This window comes from Geotrypetes seraphini, chromosome 6, assembly GCF_902459505.1.
Source record: "Geotrypetes seraphini chromosome 6, aGeoSer1.1, whole genome shotgun sequence".
Classification (NCBI taxonomy): domain Eukaryota; kingdom Metazoa; phylum Chordata; class Amphibia; order Gymnophiona; family Dermophiidae; genus Geotrypetes; species Geotrypetes seraphini.
In genome coordinates this window covers 53,383,506-53,411,499 of record NC_047089.1, presented here as the reverse complement: position 1 = coordinate 53,411,499, position 27,994 = coordinate 53,383,506, and the positions used below count along the sequence as shown (strand labels likewise).

At 39.6% G+C, this 27,994-nt stretch overlaps 1 protein-coding gene across 1 annotated transcript in view; it reads right to left on the bottom strand.

Annotated features, from left to right (window-relative positions):
* The window catches only part of NBEA (neurobeachin), an 812,633-nt gene that overhangs the window by 559,771 nt on the left and 224,868 nt on the right, over positions 1-27,994 (bottom strand). The window contains 6 exon segments of the mRNA XM_033948014.1: positions 150-257; positions 5,170-5,300; positions 10,509-10,689; positions 15,314-15,467; positions 21,192-21,409; positions 24,532-25,557. Of these exon segments, the coding sequence (XP_033803905.1) occupies positions 150-257; positions 5,170-5,300; positions 10,509-10,689; positions 15,314-15,467; positions 21,192-21,409; positions 24,532-25,557 (1,818 nt within the window).

Genomic DNA, 27,994 nt, shown 5'->3' with positions numbered 1-27,994 from the left:
TCCACTGAAAATACACATGCATAGATAGGTTGTAATTCTCCCATACTGTCAAATGCGTAAGAATCAAGCTAATTTCATGGTGTTGATGTTATTTAAATACTACAGTGCAGCAGGGAAAAAAAAAGAGGAAAGATGAAAAATTAACTTACCACATCACGAAAGACAACAGCACGTAGACGATTGATGTCAACATCCTGAAGAAGTCTATCAGGATCCTTTACAGGGGAAAGATTGCCAGCAACATTTTCAATTGGTGTCTAAAAATATATAATAAATTGGTCCTTTGAAATATGACTTCTAAAACAGTTATTTTGATCCACTGAATGAAAGGTATCAAAGGTGGGTTTTGTGACTTATTTGTACAAGATAGAGAATATTAACTGCACAATTCTGCAAAATTTTAATCTCAGGTATGAACTAATTATTTCTTTATAAAAATGAGACATGTTTATCAATAAAAAAGTAATAAACTCCAGAAATCACATATCCCACTTTACTGCAGTTTTTTAGCTGTTGAACATGAAAATTATCGAAGTTGTGAAAAACAATTGCATAGTTCTATTGTACTGACTTTATATACACAAAATTTTCAAAAATAAAAGTTGCCCCGCAAATCTTTATAACCTTTACCTATCTCTGTTAATTATAACTCAACTTTTGGTATCTTTTTGTTTAGTGGGTCACAGGATTAAAAGACATTTGAGGAACAAAGCTTTAATTTTTTTTTTTCTTTATTAATATTTTTGTATTCCTGACAAAAAAATGAACAAAAGACAGATTCCAACAAAAGATTTATAATATTATTATTTTTATTTTTTTAATCTCAAAAAACATAACATAAGACAAATGTCATTTCAAAATTCAGGATCACAAGTACCTGGTGAGATCCTAAAGAGTAAATAGATGTTATGCTGCTTATCCTAGAAATAAGCAGTGTGTTTTTCCAAGCCCATCTTAATTGTGGCTTATGGACTTTTATTTTAGGAACTTATCCAAATATCTGTTTAAACCCTGCTAAGCTAACTGCTTTCATCAGTTTTCTGGCAACAAATTCCAGAGTTTAATTACACAATGAGTGAAGAAATATTTTCTCTAATTTGTTTTAAATCTACTACTTAGCAGCTTTATTGCATGCCCCCTAGTTCTAGTATTTTTAAAAAGAGTAAGCAAGTGATTCACATCTACCCTTTCCACTCCACTCAGTATTTTATAGACCTCTATCATATATCCCCTAAGCAATCTCTTCTCCAAGCTGAAGAGCCCTAACTGCTTTAATCTTTTTTCACAGAGAAGTCTTCCCATCCCCTTTATCATTTTTATCACCCTTCTCTATACCTTTCCCAATTCTGCTATATCTTTTTGAAAGGTGGCAACCAAAATTGCAAAGTGTTCAGGTGCTGCTGCCTCATGGATTGATACAGTCATTATAACATTCTCATCTTTAGGGGCTCATTGCATATGGAGATGGTAAAGATGATGATCCTCCTTCAACTGCTCTTTGTGTTCAGACAATCCCTTTGTGGATGCCCCGGTCGGTTTTGGAAGGTCTTCAGCGTAAAATTTCTACATTTATATGGGCTCATAGGCATCCAAGGGTTGGCAGGAGGGTTCTGTGTCTTAGCAAGGGGGAAGGGGTTTAACAGTACCTAATCTAGTGAAATATTACCAGGCAGCTCAATTGCAAGCTATTGTTGAGTGGCAGGCTCAAGATTGTAAGCAGTGGGTAGCCCTTCAGCAAGATGACGTTGAGCAATTGCCTCTTATGCATTTGTCATGGTTGCCTGGTGGTTTTATGAGAATGGGATCGCTTACCTCGGTTCGAACCACTTTATGAGTAAGGAAAGCGACTCGGGGATTGCTTTTAGGTGGTAGACGGTATTCATGGTTTACTACTTTCAGATATAAGGAATTTGTCCCTAGTAGGGAGGTGTTTGTTGCTTGGGAAGCTAAGGGCTAGCTTTATGTGGGACAATTGTGAGATTTTGTTGGGAAACAGATTAAGCCCTTCCCTGAGCAAACAACGGTCCTGGTTGGGTAACTGTCAGCGGAGCCATGTTGTCCTAAGGCGCTTTTAGAAAAGAAATCAAGACATTATTATCTGATAAATTCATTTCTTAATCTGTGTTTTTATCTTCATTTTAAATATAATTAATCTTATCCTATCAATTTTAAATTTTAATGTCTTTTATACAACAGGCTGTATTCATTTTTTTTACCATTTTGTATTTCACTGATTGTCCAGTTTTTCTCTTTTGTGGAAACCGCCTAGAATTCTTTTGATTAAGGCGATATAGAAAAATAAAGTTATGTTATATCATTTACTACCTCGAGATTTGTTTCCTTATCTTCAGGTAAAGCATTATCTCCAATCCTCGAGTCTCATTAGGGAGCTGGGTGGGGGGAAAACACAGTTTGAACATCTGGTGGGCCCATGGTTGCAGAAGGGGGCTATTTCAGCCATATATAAATGTTTAAATACACACCGTGGGACCCCCTTATCTTATATGAAGGCCTGGGAGGCAGAACTGGGTCATCCACTCAGTGTACGGGATTGGGAGGACATTTGGTCTCGGGTGTCTTCCTTTGGATTGGCAACCCCTATAGTGGAGAATGGCTATAAGGCACTCTTTCAATGGTATTATACCCCAGTCTTGCTTTCATGCATGCGACGGGGTAGGGACCTTTGTTGAAGGGGTTGTGGGCAGATGGGTACCTATCTTCATATGTGAATATTCCAGAGTATAGGGCTTTGGGGTTTCCACTTTTCAGATGCTGTCTAAGATTTTGGGGTAGGAGGCTCGGAATTCCTGGGAGGCAATTCTCTTGCATAGGTATGATTTAGATTTGGAAGAAGGGGAATTGGGCATTTGTAAGCTGTTTTTCACAGCCGTGAGGCTTGAGGTAGTTGCCCATTGGAAACAACAGGTGCCTCCAGCATTGCAAGGGATTGAAGCTAAACTGCATCATTGGTATACTATGTATAAGCTTACAGCCATTAGACGTCTTGCTTTACCTAAATTTCATCGCATTTGATGGAGGTTTGAATACTGGGTGAACCATTAATGTATGGCTCTCTTGCTAACTGCTCTTTTGACTCCTTGTGCACAATAGGTGCTCTTTTCTGTGCTTGTCTTTCTTGCTGATTCTCTCTCTTTTATTTTCTCAGCTCTCGGGGGGTGGGGGGTAGGTGGATATGCTGGTTGGACAGGGATTATACCATGTAACTGTTGGTTCTTTGTTCTGTAAACCGTGCCATTTTAGTTTAGATACCTGCAAGGTGGATTCATTGGGCATCTATATTGTGTTGTTGACTTCTGTAGTCTATTGTTACTCTTTGCAGTGTATTTTGGTATGATTTATGCTCAATAAAAACTTTTTCAAGTTAAAAAAAAAAGTCAAAACCCACACAAAAAATTAATCACACTAGTTAGGCTCCAAAGAAAACATTGAACAGGCAGCCCTAGGCAATACTACTGACACAGGAAGTCCTGCACATTCTATAGAGCTGTCTGGAAAGAATGAAGGGCTGTGGCTCACTGACTGAGCTGCTGCCTCTGCACCCAGATGTTGTGAGATCAAATCCTGGTGCTGCTCCTTGTGACCCTGGGCAAGTCACTTAATCCTCCAGTGCCTATCACTTTGAATGTCAGCTTTGAAATGCCAAGGTGACAAAAAGGCAGAATACATGTCCTCATTCCCTTTCTGTTTTTTTAGGTTTTACTCTTCTGACTCCAGGCTCTGGCAGATGTTTTATAGTTTATTAGAACTTGATATACCTCCTGGACTAACCTGTTTGATCTCAGCAGTTTATAATCTAAAATCAAGATTCACATAGGAAAGGAGCTATAAAAATGATAGGAAAGGTGATGCATTCAAACAAGACAATTCACAATGGAGGAGTCACTGTAAAGAAACAGAAGTATAGTTATAAGAGAAAGAGAGGGAAGGGGTAAATGGAAAGATAGGGAATGACAGCAAATTAAGCTGCAATGGTCCTACATGGAATCCTGAGCGAGATTATATACTTGTTGAAAAAGCCAGGTTTTTATAGCAACCTTGAAATTTTGCCACTCATATTATGAAGACTGTATCCTGTTGGCCTCCGAGAAAGCATTTTTACACATTTCAGGGCTATGCAAACTCATTTTACAAAACAAAGAAAAATAAAATTGCACATTAGTGCATTAGCCTCAGAGGAAGAAAAGATAAATCAGAGAAGAAAGCAAATAAGGAACAGAAAATCAAAGCAAGGAGAAAATGGCAAAATATAGGGTGCCAGAACATAAAAGGATGAGACAGCGGTAGAGAAAATAGCAAATTAAGTGAAGTAGAGAAAACAAATAAAATAAAATAAACATTAAGTTGTTTTTCAAGCAAGGCCACTTTGGCAACAAAAAATGTAAATGAGAGCATGAGGAAGGTCACCAGACAAAGAAACAGTATTCTTAGCCGAGGTTGTCATCTTTTATATGCAACTGGCCAGGCTGCTCAGATACATTCAAAGTACTGTGCAACTGAAACAAAGATGACTCTCTCACATGCATTCTCATCCAGATCACCCTGCTCCTCTCCCTGCATCTTCTGCCAATACATGCACACTCCCATTTCCATTCCAACTGGTCTCATATCCATCAGTCAGCCTCCATGATCCTGTTACTACTCTCATTCTCTCCAACCCAGCTCCCCCACACATTTCTATTAGTCTCCCCTCACCTTCTCTAGAGACCTGCTACCAGCATTACCTCTGGAACAGTTCCATTTTTTCTGGTATTATGTCTCTTTTAGCAAGCTGCAACTCTGCAATGCTAAAACTCTTGTGAACTTCAGGAGAACAATGTGAGTTTTAGGTATCAAGCAGCTCAGACTCACCGAAAACCACACATTGTTGGAAGAAAACAGAACTTCCAGCAGCAACCTCAAGAGAAGGTGGTGGGAGACTAGGTGCTGGGAGAAGAGAATTAATGAGACACACATGCAGTTAGTTATAGCTGCCAATAGATCGCATGATATTACACTTTAAAATACTCACGTGCATTAGATATGAAGGAAAGGATTGGGGTAGAGGAACACAATATTTTGAAGGTGCATAATACTGTTACAGTTGAATTCTTTTAGAACTGAATTCTAGATGTTTTCTACTAGAGTACTTTCAAAATTATATAAATTTACCTTAGTAGCTGCTGTTGCAGTCGTACACTGAAGAATCTCTTGAGTTTTACTGCTGGGTAAGGAAGATTTGTTTCCTCTTTCCCTCTGTCTTTGTCTACATTCCAGGCAATTTCTCACAGCTACACAACAAACTAAAAAAAGTTTAATGAACATCTGCTAGAAAGCATGGTGCAGTGGTAGGATTTAGGACTCCTCTTTTCAAATTTCTATTTAAGTGGCATTAAAATCACAAGTTCAGGTTGAATTATTAAAAAAAACATAAACATACTAAAGTTAATTACCGAGATGGAATAGTAGTCTGATGTTTGCAATTCAGTAGTATAAACCATTGTGCTTAGGCTTATAGATACAATGCAAGACAACAGGAACAATTTTCAAGAGCTCCTTTGATTTTGAAAATCAAAGGAGGTTATTATAAAGCCTTAACATGGAAGAGAAGAAGAAAATTTAATTTTTCAGCTGGCCTGATGGATAAGCAACAAGTGCTGCTATATGGAATACTGAGTCTAATTCTTAGGCTTAGCTTCTGCTTCCTGAACTGAGCAGGGCTGGGAAAGATGCTAGCTCAAACTTCATAACCTCTAGAAAGATGAAGTCTGAACTGCTACTCAACAGTGAAACCAGGTTCATAGCCCAGCCAACTGGGGATGATGCCATCACATTGACATCTGTGCATGTGTGGAGGACCTGCATCACTATGTATTGGGGAGGGTGGGGTTTGCTGTGAAAGGCACTTCCTGTGAGCAGCCAGCCAGCAACTGTGCCTCTCCTCCTCGCTAGCGTCTTGTTGCACAACTGGAATCTCACTGAGGTACAGTTTGCGATATACTGCTCTAAACCATTGGTTCTTAAACCTGTCCTGGGGATCCCGGGCCAGTTGGGTTTTCAAGATATCCCTAATGAACATGCATTCAATACACAAAAAGAAGCTATACTATTACTTCATTTATAAATAATTATTCTTTTATTAACTTACTTATAATATTATTGCACCATAAATTCTAAAAAAAAATTTTATTCATTCATTCATACATTTATACTACTGAAGCCCTCCCAATCTACTTAATTAAATCAACCATAAAAGTCCATATACTATGCGAAGCATTGTCCAATGAAAATATCCCAGAAAATCTTCATAAACTTTAACTTTGCTTATCTTCTATTGTCCAATAGTGATTCTGCTTCATGTATCATCCACTCCAGATAAACTGAGCGAATAGCCCAACATAGTTCTGCGTTTCGCCTTTCAGCATCTTCAGGGGCTTTAGATTGATGCCAGCTTCAGTTTCACATAATCTCTACAATAAATAATCATCCAAACTTCCCTATTATACAAGACCTAACATTCATCAAATGCACATAATCATATATAATATAAACTCATAACTGTTATTCATCATATTTCAGTTTGGCTACACACAATTGGAGCTATTGATAATATATTACGAATCCCGATTGTATTTGTGTATTGTTAATGAATATGCATGAGAGAAATTTGCATATAATGGAGGTGGGAGGTATGCAAATCTGGCTCATGCATATTCATTAGGGATATCCTGAAAATCCAACTGGCTGGAGATCCCCCAGGACAGGTTTGAGAACTGAACAGTAGTGGGAAGTGAAGTTATGGATCTGCTTTGCAGATGTCATCAACAGAAGTTGAGCAGAAATGGGCTACTAAATCCACCATAGCCCATACACTATGACACAACACTGTTGTGTTAGCCCAACCTGAGTATATGCATAGGAGATACAGTCTGCTAGCCAAGTAGAGATGTTTTTTCTTAGTCACACGAATTCTAAGTCTGTTAGGGTTGAAAGCCACAAAGAGTTGGAAAGTTCTATGATGTCCTTAAGTCATTATTAAGATGGACTTGGGAAAATTATCTGCTTTTATCTAGGATAAGCAGCATAAAATCTGTTTTACTCTTTTGGGATTTTGTCAGATACATGTGACCTGGATTGGCCACTATTGCAAACAGGATACTGCTTTCTTTGATACAGAATAAAATTCCTGCTCCTTCCTGTTATGGAACAAGTTCAAGTAATCTGGTCTTTATAAGAACAACATTATTTTCAGCAAATTCCTCATGGGAGTGAAAGAACCCTACGCTTTAGGATTCTTAATAATTGTAAATCTGTAACTCTCCTTTTTAATTTGAAGGACCCACATATCTAAAGTTACATGATATCAAGTTTACATAAAACCTCAGTATTTCTCCAACCAGTAGATGTCTTTGCATAGAGAATTAAGGGTGTATAGCAGCCATCTCTTAGTATACAGATGTCTATACCAAATAGGACCTATGCTGATGCTCTGGTATTTTCCTTTACAATTCATGATGATCTTGTGAACTGATGCCTAGTAGTAAAAGAGGGAAAGCTCGACCTATGTTTCAGTTTCAATGCCAATGACTATAAGGTCTCTCTGATAGTAGCTATCAATTTTATCTGAATACATAACTTACCTTGAGAATAGATTTGAAAAAGGCATGTGCTTAAATATAAAACACAAGTCACTTGCAGTTGGTACAGCTCCATGTTTTTTCTATATCAATGATTTTGGTATCAACCAAATTGCATTATATTTCTGATTGGAAGTGAAGATATTTTGGTAGTTCAAATTTTTGAAGACTGATGGTCCTATGTGATATTTTTGAGCATATGTCGCAACAAGGAACAACAGGCTCTAGACCCAGACTAATACAGACTTTATGCTGGATGCTATTGAACTTTCTCAACATGTACCAGATGCAGTCATTTAAATTAGTCTACTTCTGTTATGGTAAGGAAAATATATGATAAAAAACTAAAAAGGAAATTTTAATCTTAAAGGGTAAAAGGAAAACTAAGGCCACATCAGAGGCTGCACAGAATAACAAGAACCCTGGGTGCTAATGTTCCAGAGACAGTTGAGTTTCTGGGGGAGAGAGTATTGGTAAGGCACGAGGTGAAATATAATAATAATAATAATAATAACAGTTTATATACCGCAGGACCGTGAAGTTCTATGTGGTTTACAATGATTAAAAGGTATTACAGATTGAGTGGAATAAACAAAGTTCAGAGTTAGTGAATAACAGTTCTAAAGATCATTTGTTGAGGACTAAGATTGTATAGGTCAGTTACCTAAGTACTTCAGGAACAGATGTGTTTTTAGGCGTTTCCTGAATTCCCTAAGTAGTAGGCACGAGCAGTTGTTCCAGGTCTTTACCCCATAATGCTGCTTGATGTGAGAAAATATGTGGTGTACTTTTGGATTCAGGACTCACTATGGGAGGGCAGGTGCTTGCTGTAGTTCGGAAGGTGTATTTTCATCTTCGGTTAGTTAATGGATTGAGACCTTATCTAGCAGCCACATTGTTTAGGATGGTGTTACAGTCAATTGTTTTGTCCGTTTTTGACTATTGCAGTCTGGTGTTCTTGGGAGTACCAGAATCAGTCTTGGAGGGCGCTTCAGGTGGCCCAAAATTCAGTGGTGCACTCTCTGTTTAAATTGGCCAGACGTGAGCATATAACAGAATATTTTATAAGATTGTATTGGCTGAAAGTAAAGGTGAATGTCTTTATGTGCTTACAGAAGTTGGCCCCTAAACACCTGGTCAAGAGCATCTTGCCGCGTGAGCCGGCTCGACTGCTCCGCTCAATTGAGGATTGTGATCTGTCTGTACCATCTGTGCGGGAGTTTAGGCTTTCCTCTTCCAGAAACAGTGTCTTTCACTGCATCGGCCCCTGGGAGTGGAACAATCTTCCAGGATACATTCGCCAGCAGCAAAATGTTCAGAGCTTTAGGAAACTGCAGAAAAGACATCTGTTCTGTAAAATGAAATATAGGGTCCGAGTTTGGTTGAGGGTGAATGAGTGATGACTCTTGAATGCTGGTCACAGAGGTGTTCGATGGTCTGGTTTGTTTTATTTGGTTTCTTGATGTCTGTTATTGAAGCATCTTGTTTGACTTATGGAATTTTATATATTTTGATGTATGTGTGGGTTTGGCCAGTTTGGGCCTTAAACTGAAATTTGTCGTTAATGCGACATGTATGTTATATGTAATTAGATATGTAAGTATGTAATTTGATATAGTGTGTCTCTGAAGTGTTTTGTACGATAAATGTAAATCTTTTATTTTGTTTGTTAATATGTAACTTGTCCTGGATAAGGGCGGGTGAGAAATAAACAAACAATCTACTGGGACCCTGAGATCATAAAGATAACAAAGGACACTAGAAAAAAAACAAAAACCCAAATAAGACAATATGTAGAAAGCTAGTAAAGTGACCAATAGCAGAAAGGTTATCAATATATTAATGCTATCAAAGATTCTCACCCTTAGTGACCAGTTAATTTTCACCATAAGCATCCCAATGTAATGGCTTTTAGTACTTCCATATCTATTTGGCATTTGATGTCAGCTTTCTCTCTTTAAACCTTCTATTGGTGATGTGGGGTCTACCTGATTGGAGAGGTGTTCCTGCAAAATTTTTCTAAAGCAATCGGTGACCATTCAATGGCTAATGTCAACTGTCTGTCTTTAAAATTATGCTGATATCGTGATCCAAAAGAAGCATTTCCTAAACAACTGAAATCCAATCTATTTCATCATTTAAACCCTCGAGTGTTAAGAAATAATATCCATTGCTGCTTTCTAATTCAATAGTTGTTGTTTTTTAATTAAATAGGTTTTTTTAAATTAAACTATTGAATTTGGAAGAGCAGCAATGGATATTATGTCTTAACACTATAACACCAGATGGTTTAAATGATGAAACAGATTGTATTTTGTTAAAACTGAAGCTAAAGTTTTAATTATTCAAACTGTTTGAGCTAGATTCACCATTGAAAAATTATTTGCCCTAACTTTGGCCAAATGATTAATTTTGTCTTATTCATGACTACCCATGAATTGAATTAATATTTATAGTTGATTGAAAGTTGTTAGCTTTAAATATAGTGAAGATCTCTCTATCAAAGGACTGATGTGGGGGAGAATCTATCCAACTGCTGTTGCAGATGAAAACAAATTGGAGAGACTCCTGAGAAGTGGCAAGCATGTAGAAATTCTACACATGACTAGAAAGGTTTGGAAAAGTTTATCCTGAACCCCCTATGAAACATTCTCAGCTAGCACCCTTAAAGGACATCATTCACGTGTGTGGATGAAGTATTCTGTTTGTCCTTGGAGAACATGTTATGCTATGACAGATGTTGCAGGAAGCTTAGATCTTATCACATCACACAACAGTTATAAAACCAAATTAAATACTGCACACAATAAATTCATCTTCCTCAGTTATTTCATCTATTAGTATGAGTGGCTTGAGTTTTATGTGTAAACTTACCAAGCCTAAGGCACTGTCGCATTAATCCTCCAGAAGACATGTTCTTTTCAGCTTCTATCTCACTAAAATTCAAAGAGCTGGCAAAAACCAGTACATCAACCATAGCCATCAGACGACTGAGGAAAGTCACTGCGGTCTCCGCTGACATTCCTTGTGTCACCTCAATATTTTCCAATTCAGTCTTAAAAGTCCAAAAATTGTAACAATTAAAACAATTTTAACTAATGGCAAAAGAAACAAAACTGTAACATTGCATCTTGATAAAGTCTACCAAAAGTTAATATGCTGTAGGCAGCAGTCTTTAACTTTCTTTGCATTCTTATGAATATCTTATGCTCTGTGAAATCAACATATTAAACAGAAAATTAAATTAGAGGGAAAATTGGATTCATATTTTAACTTACCAAATACCCATATGAAATATAACATTTGTTTTTAACTAGACAGCAAGTTACATAGTGCAAGAAATAGAAACTGATCTCTAAGACTAAACACAGAGCCTGGGGAAGAGACTCTGCCTATTCATATACACTAGCATATTTCACTTGAAAGAAGTACTTACTGTCTTATATTTCTTTGTGTGTCCCTGACACAGACTGTATTTAAATGAAACGTGTCATTTTGGACTTCTGGTTGATTTCCCTGCAGTTTGCAATAATAAATTTTGAATTCCTATAAAACTTTGCATTTTTAACCTGCTGTAGCTTCCAAACTAACCTCCCTTTTATAAAGCTGCTTTAGCGGCTGCCATCGTGGTAACTGCCCCAAAGCCCATAGGGATTTAAAGGGCTTTGGGGCTTTTGATGCGCATCTTTGTAAAAGAAGGGGTAAACTACAGTGCAAACTTGCATAAATCCCTTTTTTTAACTATGAACTCTCCATGAAAAGTTTTCCACCACAACACAAGGAAACTTGTTTTGTGGTATTACTCTTTTATTATACAAATTGAACAGGACCATCTCATTCTCTGGAATTTTAGTGAAAAAAAATAAAGATTAAGCATACCTATAAAGCTGTGTTAGCATACCTATAAAGCTGTGTTAGGGTTGTTTTTTTTATCACCGGTCGCTGCAGTAACAGCTCCAATGCTCATAGAATTCCTATGAGTGTTGAAGCTTTTACCATTGTGGCCAGCGATAAAAACCCTAATGCGACTTGATAACAGGGGGCCTAAATAATGAGAAAAGCCTGTGTCAATTTCATGGGTCATCAGCTAAAAAAAGGAATGTCCTGACCATTATCAAGACATTATCCTGGCCATTATCAAATCTATGATCGCCAAAATAAGGGAATTAATTTGTAGAAGACAATGCAAATCCTGGAGCTATATCATTTGTTAATAAGAAGAAGTAGGTGTGTGTTTCATTAAATACCAATGCGAAGAGAGAAACTACCAATACCATAAATAAATAAATCTTTATATAACATATTAAGTATCTGATGGGCCAAATTTAGACTCTTTGGATCACAGGTTCTTAACCCCATTAACAAATCAACAAAACCCTCCTAAAACACATGTCCATTAGTGACAATTGACAGCTACAGATATCACTGTTTTAGCCACTATCAGGGTTAATTGATAGTATTACAAAAATTATAAGATCAACTTTTACTATCAAAGAAATAAGGTGTCCTTTTACTAAGCTACAGTAAACTGTGGCCTTATCTCTTACACAGCTTTCCCAGCATGCTAAGGCCATTTTTAACACAGTCATTTTCCTATTTTTGTATTAATGCCCATGTGTACACACCCATTTTGTCAAATTACTGCATGTGCACTTACTTCCACCACCTATTTTGTAAGCAGTAAAGGCTCACACAATATCTGCATGCTAACCAGTTAGCATGCAATAATGTAGCTGTGCTAACTAGTTCGCGCTTAACAGCCACTCTCTGCCCTAATACATCCCTTCCAAAAAAGTGAAGTTACTCTCATGTGGCAGGAAAACTCTGAGGACAGCAGGACTACAATTTGCACATGTGGGAGACAACCCTCAATGGAGCACTGGCGGGGAAGCTACCGAGTGTTCCTGTATGTTTAAGTAACTTTTGGCAGGCCAACGTAATGTAAGCACAGAGTAATTTCCTACTGTTTCCATCGGGCGGGACCCACAGTTTGGGCAAATCCCATAAAAAATGCAAATTCCAAGGAGAGGTGGGAGGGTATGACAGAATATTAGTCTTCCTCAGAGAAGGAAAAACTTGACAAAATTTCCAATGCTATTCACAAGGCAGGAAGTCACAAAAACAAAAAAATAAATTTCTTTACACTGTGATTGAAGAGAAGTCTCTCTCTTCCACAGAAAGATCAAGATTGAGGGTTCTGCATAATGGCAGACTGATGGAAAGGCACTTGTGCATGCACAGTGTGAGTCTCTCAGAGACTTCTAAAATGTACTGTACAGAATCGCTAGGTAGCATCCACACTGGGGCTCCAAAGAGGGACGTCAGCCACATGCATGTTCTCAAAGAAAATATGTTTTTAGAATGCACTTAGCACACGTGCACATTTGGCAGTTATTGCAGGATTGAGTGCATCCTGCAGTATGCCATTTTAAGTTGCATTAGGCTTGTATTAGCACCTAGTGTAGCTTAGCAAAAGCATCCATAACAAAACTAAACAATGTATATCATAATACTTGAAATTAACTTATTTAATCCTTTTTTTAAAGAATACTAAATGTAAAACTGTTATTCACCTGGAATAAAATGTTTTAATTTATTTTTTATTAGCATTTCAAATTTTCATCACATCAATCATGAGTGACAAATAAAAAGGAAATATTATTTAGGTTACAACAAAACAATAAAGGAAAATTAATTGAAAAGACCGACCATCACATAAAAGGTATTGGTGTTTTTAATAGACAGAAAGCTGATCAGGCAGACAAGTAATATCACTGTACACTGCCAGAATAGAACAGCTTTCCCAGAGCACAGAACTTAGGGGTTCTTTTATCAAGCCACGCTAGCGGGGTTAGCGCGTTGGACATTTCATCAAGCGTTAACCCCCGCGGCCAGCTAAAAAACTAACGCCTGCTCAAGGTTTTTAGGACATGCAGCTCTTCTCATGCAGAGCATTTTACGAAGAGACAGATGTACAAGAAAAGCAAATTACTCCATTTTTATATATATGTTTTATAAAAACAAAAGATGTAAGCAAGATATTTTTTTCAAACCCTATTTTTCAAGGCATTTCACCAGACCACAAAATGGCAAGAGCCTATTTAACTGAATTGAGTTATATAAATGAAACCACAGAATTGGCTATTTCATTTATTTATGTGTGTGTATAAAACACATAGAGGGGCATTTTCAATAGAATGTCCAAGTCTGTGGTTGGATGTTTTGGGAAAGACGTCCACAAACCCCATAGGAAAAATGTCCATTTTCATTTTCAAAGCTGCCAGGCTTTTTTTTTTTTTTTTTTTTAAAGGCCCTTAGTACGTCTATCTTTTTTGGCCATTTTCAAATTTATAGACGGCCACATGTTAAATGCACAAAAGCCAGCTTTTTGGACATCCAAGCAGTTAGCATATGATCCCCAACTACCTTGTCTGAACGACTTCCCATCAGCTGATCGTGGCAGGGTAATCCTGATCAGCTGAGCTCGTTTTGTGGAGTCCTGCCGGCTCACCTGATCAAGGATTCCTCTGCCAGGATCAGCTGAACCACCAGGGAGAACGATTCCTCTCTCCCTCCCTCACAACCACCAATCCCCCCCTCAGCCCCTGCCACAGAGAGCCGCTGTCCTCTGAGCCCTACATCCTCCCCCAAACATCCCCCCCCAACAAAAAATCAGCAGGAGGGAAGTCCACTCCCTCCTGCTGATAGGGCCGCCTCTTCAGAATGGGCCTTCTCCCTACCAATGCATCCCAATGAGCAGCTGATCCTTATTTGCTCTGATGCAGCCGTGGTTTGTTTTTGTGTCAAATGCAAATATATCCATATTACATTAAAAACTATCTCAAACCCCCTTCTCTACCCATTGCAGCTCTTTGTAAATCATGGATCAAACGCCTCTTTGCTTTAAAAATGTTGCTGACCCCTGCACCAGGGGGTGGTGATGTTGTTTAGTTGAGATATCCAGTGTAGGTTCAAGTTTTGTATAGTTTTTTAGGGGGAGGGGGGTGTATGTGTAATCAATTATCTGAAACATTGTTAAAACATACAAATTCCTTTCTGCAAATTGGCACTTAATGAAATAAGATAACACTCTTTTCAGTTGCACTGGCAAAATAAAGGTCAGATTTTGGTTGGTTGTGCTAAGAACTTTTTAACAACCCCCTCATATATAAATGCTCCAGCACTCATAAAATTCCTATGAACGTTGGAGCATTTACCTTGCCAGCCCTTGGTAACCTCTAACAGTTTTGTAAAAGGAGCTGGCAGTGCAGAAACAGCCCTACAGAGCCCTTTGTTTGCCATGTTAATCCTCTTGAATATGTAAAATTAAAATTAAAAATTAAGTTCTAAGTCAGGGGTGTCCAATGTCGGTCCTCGAAGGCCGCAATCCAGTCGGGTTTTCAGGATTTCCCCAATGAATATGCATGAGATCTATGTGCATGCACTGCTTTCAATGCATATTCATTGGGGAAATCCTGAAAACCCGACTGGATTGCGGCCCTCGAGGACCGACATTGGACACCCCTGTTCTAAGTGATGCCTTTTTATTGGACTAACAGATGTATTACGCTAGTTTATTAAAAAGGTATTATCTACAACTTGTTTGATGAGCCCTTATTTTTATCTGCTCATAAGTTGCAATTTTATAGATAACCACCAGATGGAAGTATTGTACTTACAGTTGGCGAAGTGGCTGCTGACAATAAAGGCAAAATTCCTCCACAGGCAATAATAATATTGTCAACCATCTGGGAAATGAGGTGAATTGTGTTGTGCACAAAAATAATATTTTCATTGCTGTTAACAAAGTCCATCACAGACTTTGTCGAATGACTAAAAAAAAAAACACAAAAAAAAAAAAAAGTAAAGAGAGATTAGGTTCTTACTTTGATAATATCTTTTCCAGCAGATAGGGATGGTATGATGAACCAAGGGTCTTGCATTCAATCCCCCGAGTCCACTGCAGGAGATACTGATCACTGTTTTCAGTTCCTCCTTCTTCTCCCTGCTATCACCAGTCAGTTAGTTTCAAAGTCGGTGACAGCCCTACAGGAAAGAACAGGGGAAGAACAGGGAGACCTCCCAACAAGACTTTAATCTGCTCATAAATATAACTACATGGCTCATAACTACGCCATTAGCAAAATGCTAGAAGAAACTATGGAACTTTGGGGAAAACCCAAGTAACTATATACAGACAATATAAAATGTCTTCCAATTTACAATAGCTGGCAAAGAGGTCAGAGATGCATCCTTCAAATAGCAGTAGGTCCAGGCAGGTGCATTGACAATGATGGGCAGGGGGTTCAGCATACCATCCCTAGCTACCAGAAAAGATATTATCAAGGTAAGCACCTAATCACTTTTTTCTAGTGAAATAGGGATGATATGCCGAACCATGGGGCATATCTAGGGTGAGAGAGAAAAGCATGGCCTCAAAACTGAGGCTCCGAAGGAGGAATTCTCTTGAGCTGCTAAGGTCCTTTAAAACTTGGTGAAAGTGTGATGGGACAACCAAGTTACCACCCGGAAAATCTCATCCAGAGGAATCATCCTGGCTTTAGCCTAGGAATAGGCAATTTCTCTCAAAGCACAAAGGGAGGCTTGCCTAATGCAGACAATGTAGCAGGACGAAATAGCTGACCAGATCCATCTTGAAATGGTAGCCTTGGAAGCCAGCCTCCCCTTCTTAGCCAGATATGTCAACACAAAGAGGTGGTCCAAGAGACGAAAGTCATTCATAACCTCCAAGTAATGCAAAATAGCCCTCCTGACATCCAGCACCTTCAGGACTTTGTCTTTCTTCTTAGAACCTGAGGGATGGAAAGCTGGAAGGTGAACTTCCTGGTTGGTGTGAAATACTGAGATCACATTCAGCAAGAAAGAGTGAATGGGCCTCAAGGAAGCCCAGGCCTCTGTGATATGAAGGTAAGGGTTCCAGTATGACAAGATTTTCAGTTCTGAAGCACACCTCACCGAAGTGATGACAATCAGAAACATCATCTTGATAGTCAAGTCCATTATGGTGGCATCATGTAAGGGCTCAAATGGAGCCCTAGAGAGCCCCTTCAACACGATGTATTGGTATTAGTTTGTTTCTTAACCCTTCTTTTATATGAGTTTGTAAACCACTTAGATTTTAACCCTGGTTTTATATTTTCGGTATATTAAATAAATTGAACTTGAACTTGATGTTCAGATTCCAGGATAAACAGGGCTGGCAAACTGGAAACTGCAGCCTCAGAGCACTCTTGAAGTACTTTGCAATATCGAGGTGCGCAGAAGAGAAATTCCAGCCACTTAAACCTTCAAGGATGAAAATGACAGCCCCATATCTATACCTTCTTGAAAAAAAAAGACAGGACAGCAGATACCAAAGCCATGGCAGGATCCAGCTGCATCTTACAGCACCAGCACTGGAAGGTATCCCATGCTTTGGCATATGCCATGAATGTGGCAGATTTCTTGCCTTTCAAAAGGGTGCACACAACAAAATCCAAGTAGACCTTCCAGCTCAAAGACGAGCGCTCAAGAATCATGCTGTGAGACCAAAGCGCACCAGATCTTACAGGACAATCGGACCTTGAATTGAAGTCTCAGTGGTCGGACGATCTGAAAATGCACTAAGTCTGTGTACCAGGGGCATTGAGGGCCACTAGGATAACCCGTACCTAATGCCTGGTTAATCTTCTCAGGACTTTCCCCACCATGGGCAAGAGAGGGAATAAGTACAGGAATTCGTCCATTGGCCAAGGCTGAACCAACGAATCAATCCCTGCGCTTCCACACTAGTATCTGCGGCTGAAGAAATGCACCGCTTTCCTGTTGCTTGCCGTCGCCATGAGGTTGAACTTAGGGTCACTCCAACGGTCGACGATGCTCTGAAGCGAGAAAGACCACTCTCCCGGGTTCAGAGTCTGTCTGCTGAGAAAGCCTGCCTGCACATTTTGCACTTCAGTGACACCACAGTGATGGCCAGAAGATGAGTCTCCACCCTGTAGAAGAGAACTTTTGCCTCCTTCTTGAGGCCAACACTCCTGGTGCTTCCCAGCTTGTTGACATAAGCCACTACTGTCCCATTGTCGGAGAACACACTGACTGCTTTGTTCAACAACTGGGGCTGAAACTGAATCGCCAACTGGATGGTCCGGAGCTCCAGCCAACGGCACTGTGATGGCAACCATTGCCCCCTATACTGAGTGATCCTCGCAGTGCTTTCTCCAGCCTTGAAGGCTGGCATCCATTGTCAGTATGGTATAAGGGTCAATTCTTAAAGGCATCACGGAGAACAGCAACTGAGGACAGAGCCTCCAGGACATACTGTTGTGGGCCTCTGTCATCCAGGGCAGTCTAAAATGCTGAGGTTCCCTCTGTGGAGAAGAGAGTGCTGTGTGGCCGCAATTGAGCCCCAAACCTGAAGATAATACCAGGCTAACGGAGACTGCTGCTCCAGGAGAGTTGAAATTTATCACTTAAGTTTCAGTCTGCATGCCTTCGGAAGAAGCACTCAGCCTCTCACCATTTCAAAATGGACCCCCAGATACTCCAGGGGCTGAATGGGCTGCAGCTGGCTTTTCTTTGACAATCCATCCCAGACCTTGAAGTTTCGTTAAGACAGTCTGAACTTCTCTCTCTGCTTCCTCCCATGAGTGTGCTCTTATGAGTCAGTCATCCAGGTAAGGGTGTACCAGCCAACTCACTTTGCGGGGGTGAACCACCACTACAAACATCACCTTGGGTACAGGTCCAGGGGCCAGTAGTCAGGCCAAATGGAAGGGTCTTGAACTGATAATGCTATTCCAGGACATGAAACTGAAGGAAGTGACTGTGCTCTGTAAATATTGGGATGTGGAGATATGCCTCTGTCAAGTCGAGTGGCAGCAGGAACTCCCCCAGTTGCACTGAAGCAATGACCGACTATAGAATCTCCATATGAAAATGAGGCATTCTGAGAGCCACATTGATGTACTTGAGATCCAGGATGGGCCTCTGAGAGTTTCTTGGGTACGATGAAGTATATGGAGTGTCTTCTGGAGCCCAAAACTTTGTCTGGAACTTGATCGATGGTTTGAATGTCCAGCAACCTTCGGAGGGTCACCTGAATCTGGGCTGATATTTCCAGTCTGCCCGCTGGCAAGTCCACAAACCAAATAGAGAGGGGACGGGTGAACTCCAACTTATAACCATCCTTGACTTCCAGGACCGATTGGTCGGTCATGATAGCCTGGATATCTGAAATCATTGTGACTTTTTGGGATGGCCCCCCACCTGTCAATTGCAAACCAAAATCTGCTCCTCTCACAAAGGCTAGGCTGTCACTAGAGCTGAACAGGAACACAAAATCTCATGAAAAAAAAATTTACAAGAAAAACAAAAAAAGAAGACCAAATTGCTCCTGCAGGCTCACTTGCAAAAGAAATAACTGGGTGCAGCAGAAAGCAGGGAGAAGGAGGAGGTACTGAAAATAGTGATCAGTATCGCTTGCAACTTACTCGCGGGAGCAGATGCAAGACACATGCTTCAGCATACAACCCTATTGCACTGGAAAGTGTAATAATATTATTGTCAATTGTTTAAAAATATTCAGCTAAACCTGTATAAATACAGCCATACATAAAAACAAACAAAAACATCTTTATGCAGATGATACATAATATAAATCATAAATAAAGTGCAGATACTCATCTGTAGCAAATGTCCTCTGAGAACAGCAGGATACACATTATCACAAATAGGTAACGATAGGACATGTAATGAATTTGCATAATTCTTTTTCATCAATCTTAATAAAGATTTATCTCAGAAAAGAAAAGTGCACTGTGCCTAAAAGTTTACTGGGGCAGTATCTGGCCATAATATCTTCCAGTTCACAAAATCTGAGCCCTATTGTGCTTACTGTTCAGAAGCTATGTTGTGTCAAATATTTGCCTGTGATTTCCACAACAAGCTTTTTCATCAACTTTGCAGAAAGTATGAACCAATAATCTGAACCAAAGTATGCACCAATGATCTGAGTGATATATTTGGATTCAGCACAAACAGTTGTTCTAGAAATATGACTTCTAGGGGAAGATTCTCAAAACTTCACTGTAAAATCCAATGGGCTGCTACTGAGGTCACTACTGTAAATTTCAAAAAGGCAAATCATTCTCAAAAGACCCCACAAGTAAATGAGGTTTGCAAATGTTCACATAGGCTTGCTAAATTTACTTCAGATGAGTTGCTGGTGGTAGCGATCAGCAAATGTGCATAATACACCCACATATTAAAACAAACAAAAACAAACCCAAATCGAAGATTGTGGCAGGAGAAATGCCCACTCTCTCCTGACACACTCTCACAACCTCTGGACACCCACCCCTAGCCGCTGGAGAGATGCCCACTGTCTCCTGCCATGCTCGCACAATCCCCCAACTCTACAACACTTCCTCCAGCTGTCTCCCAATCCCCCGTGCTTTGGACGATCCCCCCAGTAAAGGAAGAATAACATTATTCGCCGATGATGCCAAGCTAAGCAATGTAGTGAACAAGAGCACAACAGACAATAATTCAATGGCAGATGATATGATGCATGACCTACTTCTACTGGAGCACTGGTCTAGGTCCTGGCAACTCAGTTTCAATGCCAAAAAATGCAAAGTCATGCATCTGGGAAGCCGAAATCCATGCAAGCTTTACACCCTAAATGGCGAGATCTTGACAAAAACTGAAGCAGAAAGAGACTTAGGGGTGATTGTCAGGGAAGACACGAAGTCTGCAAATCAAGTTGAGCAAGCTTCATCCAAAGCAAGGCAAATCATAGGTTGCATACGCAGGAGTTTCGTCAGCCGTAGACCTGAAGTCATTATGCCACTGTATAGATCCATGGTGAGACTGCACCTGGAGTACTGTGTGCAATTTTGGAGGCCACATTACCGCAAGGATGTACTGAGACTGGAATCGGTCCAGAGAATGGCCACCAGGATGGTCTCGGGACTCAAGGAGCTCCCGTACGAGGAGCGGTTAGGGAAGTTGCAGCTCAACTCACTCGAGGAACGTAGAGAGAGGGGAGATATGATCGAGACATTCAAGTACCTCACGGGTCGCATCGAAGTGGAAGAGGATATCTTCTTTTTCAAGGGTCCCGCGGCAACAAGGGGACATCAGTGGAAAATCAGGGGCGGGAAACTGCACGGTGACACTAGGAAGTTCTTCTTCACCGAAAGGGTGGTTGATCGCTGGAATAGTCTTCCACTTCAGGTTATTGAGGCCAGAAGCGTGCCAGATTTTAAGGCCAAATGGGACAAACATGTGGGATCTATCCGCAAAGATAGATAGGGAGGGTCATTGGAGTGGGCAGACTTGATGGGCCGTGGCCCTTATCTGCCGTCTATTTCTATGTTTCTATGTAATATTAATAAAATACTTTTTTATGATCATTATACATGGGACTCTCTGCAGGCCTGCCTCTTTATATAGGTCCATATGAAAAGAATTTAACATGTATAGTGATGTAGATTTTAAAAATATTGAACATAAAATTTGACTCAAAAATAATTACAAACACTTGCTGTATACCTTCTCCAAACATGTACATCTGTTTCCAAAGCAAATAACAAATCTGTCAGGAGCCTCTGATGCATTGGAGACCATTTAAATTCAGGTATTCGAAACATAGTTGTACGAGGACCTGGACTGAACTGGCGTCGCTGCTCCTCTGTCATTGGCATACCTCGAAATCCCAGATCAACTCTCAGATCTCTGTCATGCTGGGAACTGGACCGACCATGCACAGCCTAGATAAGACAGATTTAAGACTGTTGGATTAATAGTAAACAAGTAGAGAGGGAAAGTTAATTACATCTACTACCAAGTTGGAATCATTATTATTCAAATAATAATTCCTGTGTTATGCATATGATTTCACATGTTTCTCTCTTTCTAGATATGTAACGAGTCAATAATTAATAGAAGTTCACATTTAGTTTCCAGAGAACTACTGTTCTATTTAAACTACATGTACCTTAAAAAAAACCAGTTTGCTTGTTTTTTTAAGATGTTAAGATAGCATTAGGCCTGAAATCTATAAATGGTGCCGTTCTCAGCAGCCGCCTTAAGACTGCTGCCAATCGCATGTCAATTACATGATGGCACTGTTTATAGAATCATGGCTTTGGAAAAGGTAGGTGCAGGAAATGTAGGCCAGGGTTTTCAAGGCCTACATTTCCAGTGCCTGCCTTTTACGTGAATCACACCTACGAAGGCACTTTATGAAGCTTAATACCAATTCCAGCATTAGCCACACTTACAGTGGTGTTAGGTGTCTTAAAGCACATTTTGTCTTTTTAAAGTGCTAGTAGGCACCTACATTTTTCCTTTTAAATGTTTTTTTTTAATTTTTTAAATGGTGTTTTCAAGTTAAGTTAGGTGCCAGCAAGGCGCCTACTGACGACTAACTTACCCCCCTTTTACAAAACCATGATAACGGTTTTTAGCGCAAAAAGCCATCTTCAGGGGTGAAAAGGTGAAGCATGAGAAATAAATCAGTGATGATGATACTGAAACAAAAGGATGTGATAGTGTGCACAAGTGATGGTGAAGACCAGGGAACCGAAATAGAAGTGAAAATCTATGTTATACATTAGAAAAGGACAAAGTCCTAATCAAAAATGTGTATATAGACACGTGGTGACACACGGAGAAGAGCCGTGAGGATCAGAAGCTGTGAAAAACATAGTGAATGAAAGGGCCAGAATGGACACAATGGTCAAGAGGGATAACCAGAGTAGAGAAGCCACTGTATAACAGGATGGAAGGGGACTAATAATGCAAATAAACCCATGTGGGAGGCATCCATGTTAAAAAACACAGCTTCTCTGATTCTCACGGCTCTTTTCCATATGTCACCATGTGTCTATATACACATTTTTGATTAGGACTTTGTCCTTCTTTTCTAATGTATAGCATAGATTTTCACCACCACTTGTGCGCACTATCACATCCTTTCGTTTCAGTATCATCATCATTGATTTATTTATCATGCTTCACCTTTTCACCCCATTAGGACCCCCGAAGAAGGCTTTTTGCTGAAACATGGACCGTGTTGGGTCCGTATTACATCAGATGTCAGTAATTCATGAAGTGGAGACTATTTTATATTACTTTTATTGACTTGTCTTAATAAACATCTTGTCAAAATCATTGCATTCCACAATCCTTTCTTTTGTTGTGTCTGGATTCCCATTTTTTGACTGTGGAATACCCGGGCCCTCTTTTTGGTTTGTTCAATTTGATTTTGCCAAATAACTCGATTTTTTGATTTGATACAATTTGATTCACTTTCTATGATTTAACTTTAAAATTAACTAGAGGGTTTATTTTGCAACCTCTTCACCCACTCTCCCTTTGCCCTCTCCAAACCCACGCCAGCACTGTCAAGTGTAAACTAAACAAACACTGTTAGATCCTAGTTCATGCTTGCTGTTTAACACCAGCTCTGGAAGGATACACATTATAAATCTGATGTATTGTAATCAAAAAATAGAAAATGAAATCTTTTTTTCTACCTTTTGTTGTCTGGTCATTTTATTATTCAAATGATGTTGATCCCAGGTTCTGATTTGTTTGTCTTCTGTTAACTCACTCGCCAGGTCTTCTTTCTCTGTGCTCACCATCCATCTTCCATCTCTGTACCTTCCCTTCCCTCTCCTCCTCCCTTTAGGTTCGACACCCCCAAAGGTCCAGCACCCTCTCTCCCTTCTCCAGTCCCCAGTTCAGTATCTCATGCCGGCTTCATCTCCCTTCTATCGTCTCTTCCAGGTTGCAGAACCAGGACGTGACATCAGAAGGAAACTGAAGAGGAGAGTGTGGCATAGTGGTTAGAGCTACAGTCTCAGCACCCCGAGGCTGTGAGTTCAAACCTCACACTGCTCCAAGTGTCCCTGGGAAGTCACTTAATCCTCAATTGCCCCGGGGACCTTAAATAGATAGTGAGCCCACCAGGACAGATGGGGAAAATGCTTGAAGTGTGATTGTATAAATACAAAAAGGCAGTTTGCACACTGACCCAGGGAGCACCGCCTTACGGTCTGCAGCCAAGATGGACTACCCCCCCCCCCCCAAGTACCTGAATCAATTCAGCCAAACTGAATCAGTGAATCAATTTGAATCGGACAGCGCTATCCTAAATTATTAGGGCAGGCTGTCCAAGCAGGATCATTGCAAAGCAGTCTGCCCCTTGAAAGCAGACCCTCTACCTCTGAAACTACGCTCTCCCACAGCCAGAGCTGTGGCACAAAGGGGATCCTCTGCAGCACCAAAAAGCCTTGCAAACAGTTAACCAAAAACAACAACAAAAAGAATGACTTTAAAATGAAATGAAACCCCAGCAGAAGACAACTGAGGAGTTGAAGGACAGCCCAGAGGTAAGGGAGGAGGAGCTAAAAGAATACAAATGAAGGTCCCTACAAGAGTTCTCGCAAAAAAGAAGTTGATTACCTGAGTGTTCAGGAACAGAGTGTCTGTGTCATACTAGAAATAACTATTTGGTACTAGATCTTTGTCTGAAAGTCCAGTTTTGTTTGTGTGATTTTCATTTTGTTTTCACTCTTTATCCATAATAAATTTTCAAACCGCCCCTCTTTTCATGGCTTTTGTCATTTTTAGATTATATATTGATAATTTATGCATGTTTTACTCTGTAACCCACATAGGTATTGGCGGGATATAAATTTTAAAAACAAACACTCTTTTACCTGTGGAAATCACTTTGTATATTATCCACATTATGAACATTTTTGATTATAATCATTTGTAAATATAAATGTTGCTCTCCACCATGGTAAGGCAAGTAAAAATGTAATTAAAATAAAATATTAAGCAAAACATAGTCATGTTTTGCTTAGGAAAATGAACTTACTTGTGTTGTTGTTGTTGTCTGGATTTTCTTGATCTCCTTTCCCACTTCTTTCCCATCATCTGATCTTTCTGTATCTGATGCTGTACTGCTTGCATCAATGTTCACTATAGTTTTACTAATACAAGAGTCTGTTTCAAGAGTTGTGGCAATCATCTCTGTATATTCTAAACATTTTGAAGATGAAGCCATCTCCTTTTCTGAAATACTGCTCATTCCATCAGATGTTGTTTGAATTTTGAACTCTTTCTCTTCTATTATACCTGATTCACACATTATTTCTACATTGCCAGTCAGGTGAGCAAGCAATCCAAGATTATCACTGACACCAACGTGCATATGTGTTTCTTGCACATTAGAAATGGTTATATGATTACTACTTGTCAAATCAGGAAGAAGTTTCTCCTCTTGATGTGATGATATCTTGTTAAAAAGAAATGAAGTGCTATCAGTAATAGTTTCATCTTTTTCATCAGCCAATGTTATTAAAGGACCATTATCTTTCCCATCACTTTCCTTAATGAAGCCCATACTACTGCGAACATTCTTTTGGAGTTTTTCAACAGCAGCACTATAAACATTATCTAATAAAGATTCAACTTCCACCAGAGTACTATTCTCTCCAGTTACCAAAGTCTCAGGAGATAAATCCAAATCATCAAGTTTTACTTCTGTAGCTTCCACCTTTTCAGCTTTTATGTCAACTAAGAGATCATGAACTTCTACATGTACACCCCCTGCTGGTCTATCAGGATTTCCGAATGCATCATCAGATATCTTTGTTGCCAGAAGCAGGTCCCTGGTTTCTGCGTGTTCAGGGTAATCTGTTTCACTTTCTGGACTCTGATTTTGCGAAAGGTCTTCTAAATCTCGAATTTCAAGTCCACTTTTTGCTACTGTTGTCTGAGATGAAAGGCCCGAGATAGTACTAACATTTCCCTTTTTCCCCTTCTTTATATTTTCTTCTTCCTGTCTTTGATATTCTTCATACATTTTTGCAAGGTACTCCTTATGAGCTTCATAAGTGACCTTAGAAGGAAAATAGAAAACACATTACCACCAATAAAAAATGTTTCATAAGTAGAAGTTACTTCTATTATATACAAATATTACATATGAGGGCTGTTCAAAAAGTATCAGACCTTTATTCATAATAAATATTCATATTCAGATGCAACAATCTTATACTAATCTCCTTCAAAGTAATCCTCTTGAGCTGCCCCACACTTCTTCCAACAGTTCTGCCACTGTCGGAAGCAGCGCTGGAACGCCTCTTTTGAGATTGCTCACACCTGGTCCATCGCATTCTGCATGATGTCTTCTCTTGACTGAAATCTGGTCCCTTTCAGGGGCATTTTCAGCTTGGAGAAAAGCCAGAAGTTACACGGAGCCTTGTCGGGAGAGTAGGGAGCCTGAGGAATCACAGGTGTGATGTGTTTGGCCAGGAAACTCTGTATCAAATGTGAAGAATGGGCAGGTGCATTAGCAGCTTTGGCACAAACTTCACTGAAATTTTCCTGAAGCCCAAATCCTCAGTCAAAATGGAACGAACGGATCCAACGCTGATGCTCGCCTCGTCTGCAAGTTCTCTGATCGTGATTCGACAATCCTGCATCACCAGGGTCCTCACTTGGTCAATGATTATCTAATTTCTGGATGTTGAGGGCCTACCAGAATGTGCTTCACTCTCCACTGATGTGCGGCCATCTCTGAAGATGTACCACTGCTTTATCTGTATGGTGCCCATTGCTTCGTCCCCGAAGGCCTGTTGAATCTTGCAGATCATTTCCACTTGGGAATCACCAAGCTTTACACAAAATTTAATGCAGTAGCGTTGTTCAACTATTTCTGCCATTTTGTCAAAAAAAGAAAATCCGACGGCGCTCACTTACACTTCCTCACTCATCGGCGGTCTGCCGGCGACTGACAGCTTCTATTTGCGGGAAAAAAATTCAAGGATTCACATTAAACCACACCTCCCTTGCTTTATTTGTTTCCACAAGTTAAGGTCTGATACTTTTTGAACAGCCTTCATATATTTGATGAAACAAACATTTCCAGAAAGGAAGATTATTCAGTAGAAATAAATCTTCAAAAGTGGAACAGTCCCTGAGTTCCAAATTGAAAGTGCAGGGTGTCCAGTTGGGTGCAAAGCAGCAAACACCCCTCCCCCCCCCACACACACACACACTCGGAAGCAGACTTTGCCAGTAAAGTCTGCGATCTCCTGCAGTCAGAGCTGTCCCCCATGGGGATCTTCTGCAGCATGAAAGTACACAAGTGAAAATACTAACGTTAAAGAAAAAAATAAACATGAGCAGAAAAGACTAGCTCCTACTGTCTTACTTTTAGGAAGACAACTGGATTAACTACCCACTTTTTCAAGAATTGAGTGGGATTGTGCAAGAATGAACTATTAGTGGTAAGCTGCTGCAGGAGCTAAAGCAGCAACCTCTGGATCTTTGCGCTTGCTCTCAGCTGGCTGCTTTAACCATTAAGCTATTTTTCTACATTGAAGTAGTTCTGTAATATCACTAGCTGTCAAATACAATTAAAAAAAGGTGTATAAGTGCAATAGAAGCATTCAGAGATACTATGGCACACAGCTAGTGAGGCCACTTAATAAAGCGATGGCTGAAGCTGGCATACAATAGTTTAAATCAGTATCAGTGTGCAATATCAGCGAGCAGAATCGTTTGGAAGCATTGGATTATTGCAGGTATACGGACTTTAAATGATGTTGTTCTAAATGAGTCACTGCTTAGTTTTTCACAATTGCAACATATATATGGTTTAAACAATTCACAAAATTTTAAATGGTTGCAATTGAAGCAGGCTATTCAGGAGGGGTTCCCTGAATGGAAAGTTCTTAACTCTCAGTATAGTTTGGAATTCCTATGCTTTCAGGCGGATTTCTTGGGTCACCAAGCCGCACAGTGGTATAAATTGTTGTATGGGTATTTGAATAAAAAAAACACAAAACTGGTCTCAGGGATATTTGGAGCATTAAGATTGGGCACCAAATTTCTGCTTCTCAATGGCCACGATTTTGATCTTGGAGAATAAGAACTACAAGGTCAGCATCTATGAGGCAGACTTGGTTCTTTTTGTTGTATAGAGCTTTTTGGACCCCAGTTCGTTTACAGAAGTTGGATAGCTCTAGGTCTAATAGATGCTGGCATTGTAGTTTAGAAGCTGGGACTTTAAATCATTTAATTTTTTTTTGTCCCTATAAAAATGCCTTTTAGAAGTTAATTTGGTCCCAAACTAATTCATTGTTAGAAAATCATGTTGTCCTTTCCTACGATACTATTTTAATTTGGTACATCTATGAGATTTAAGATTCCAGTTTCAGAAAATAATAATAAACTTTTACTAATACTGACGGGGGTTGCCATTTAACATACTACTGGAAATTGGAAGGATTATACTAAACTTAATTATACCTTTTGTTGGAATTCAGTCT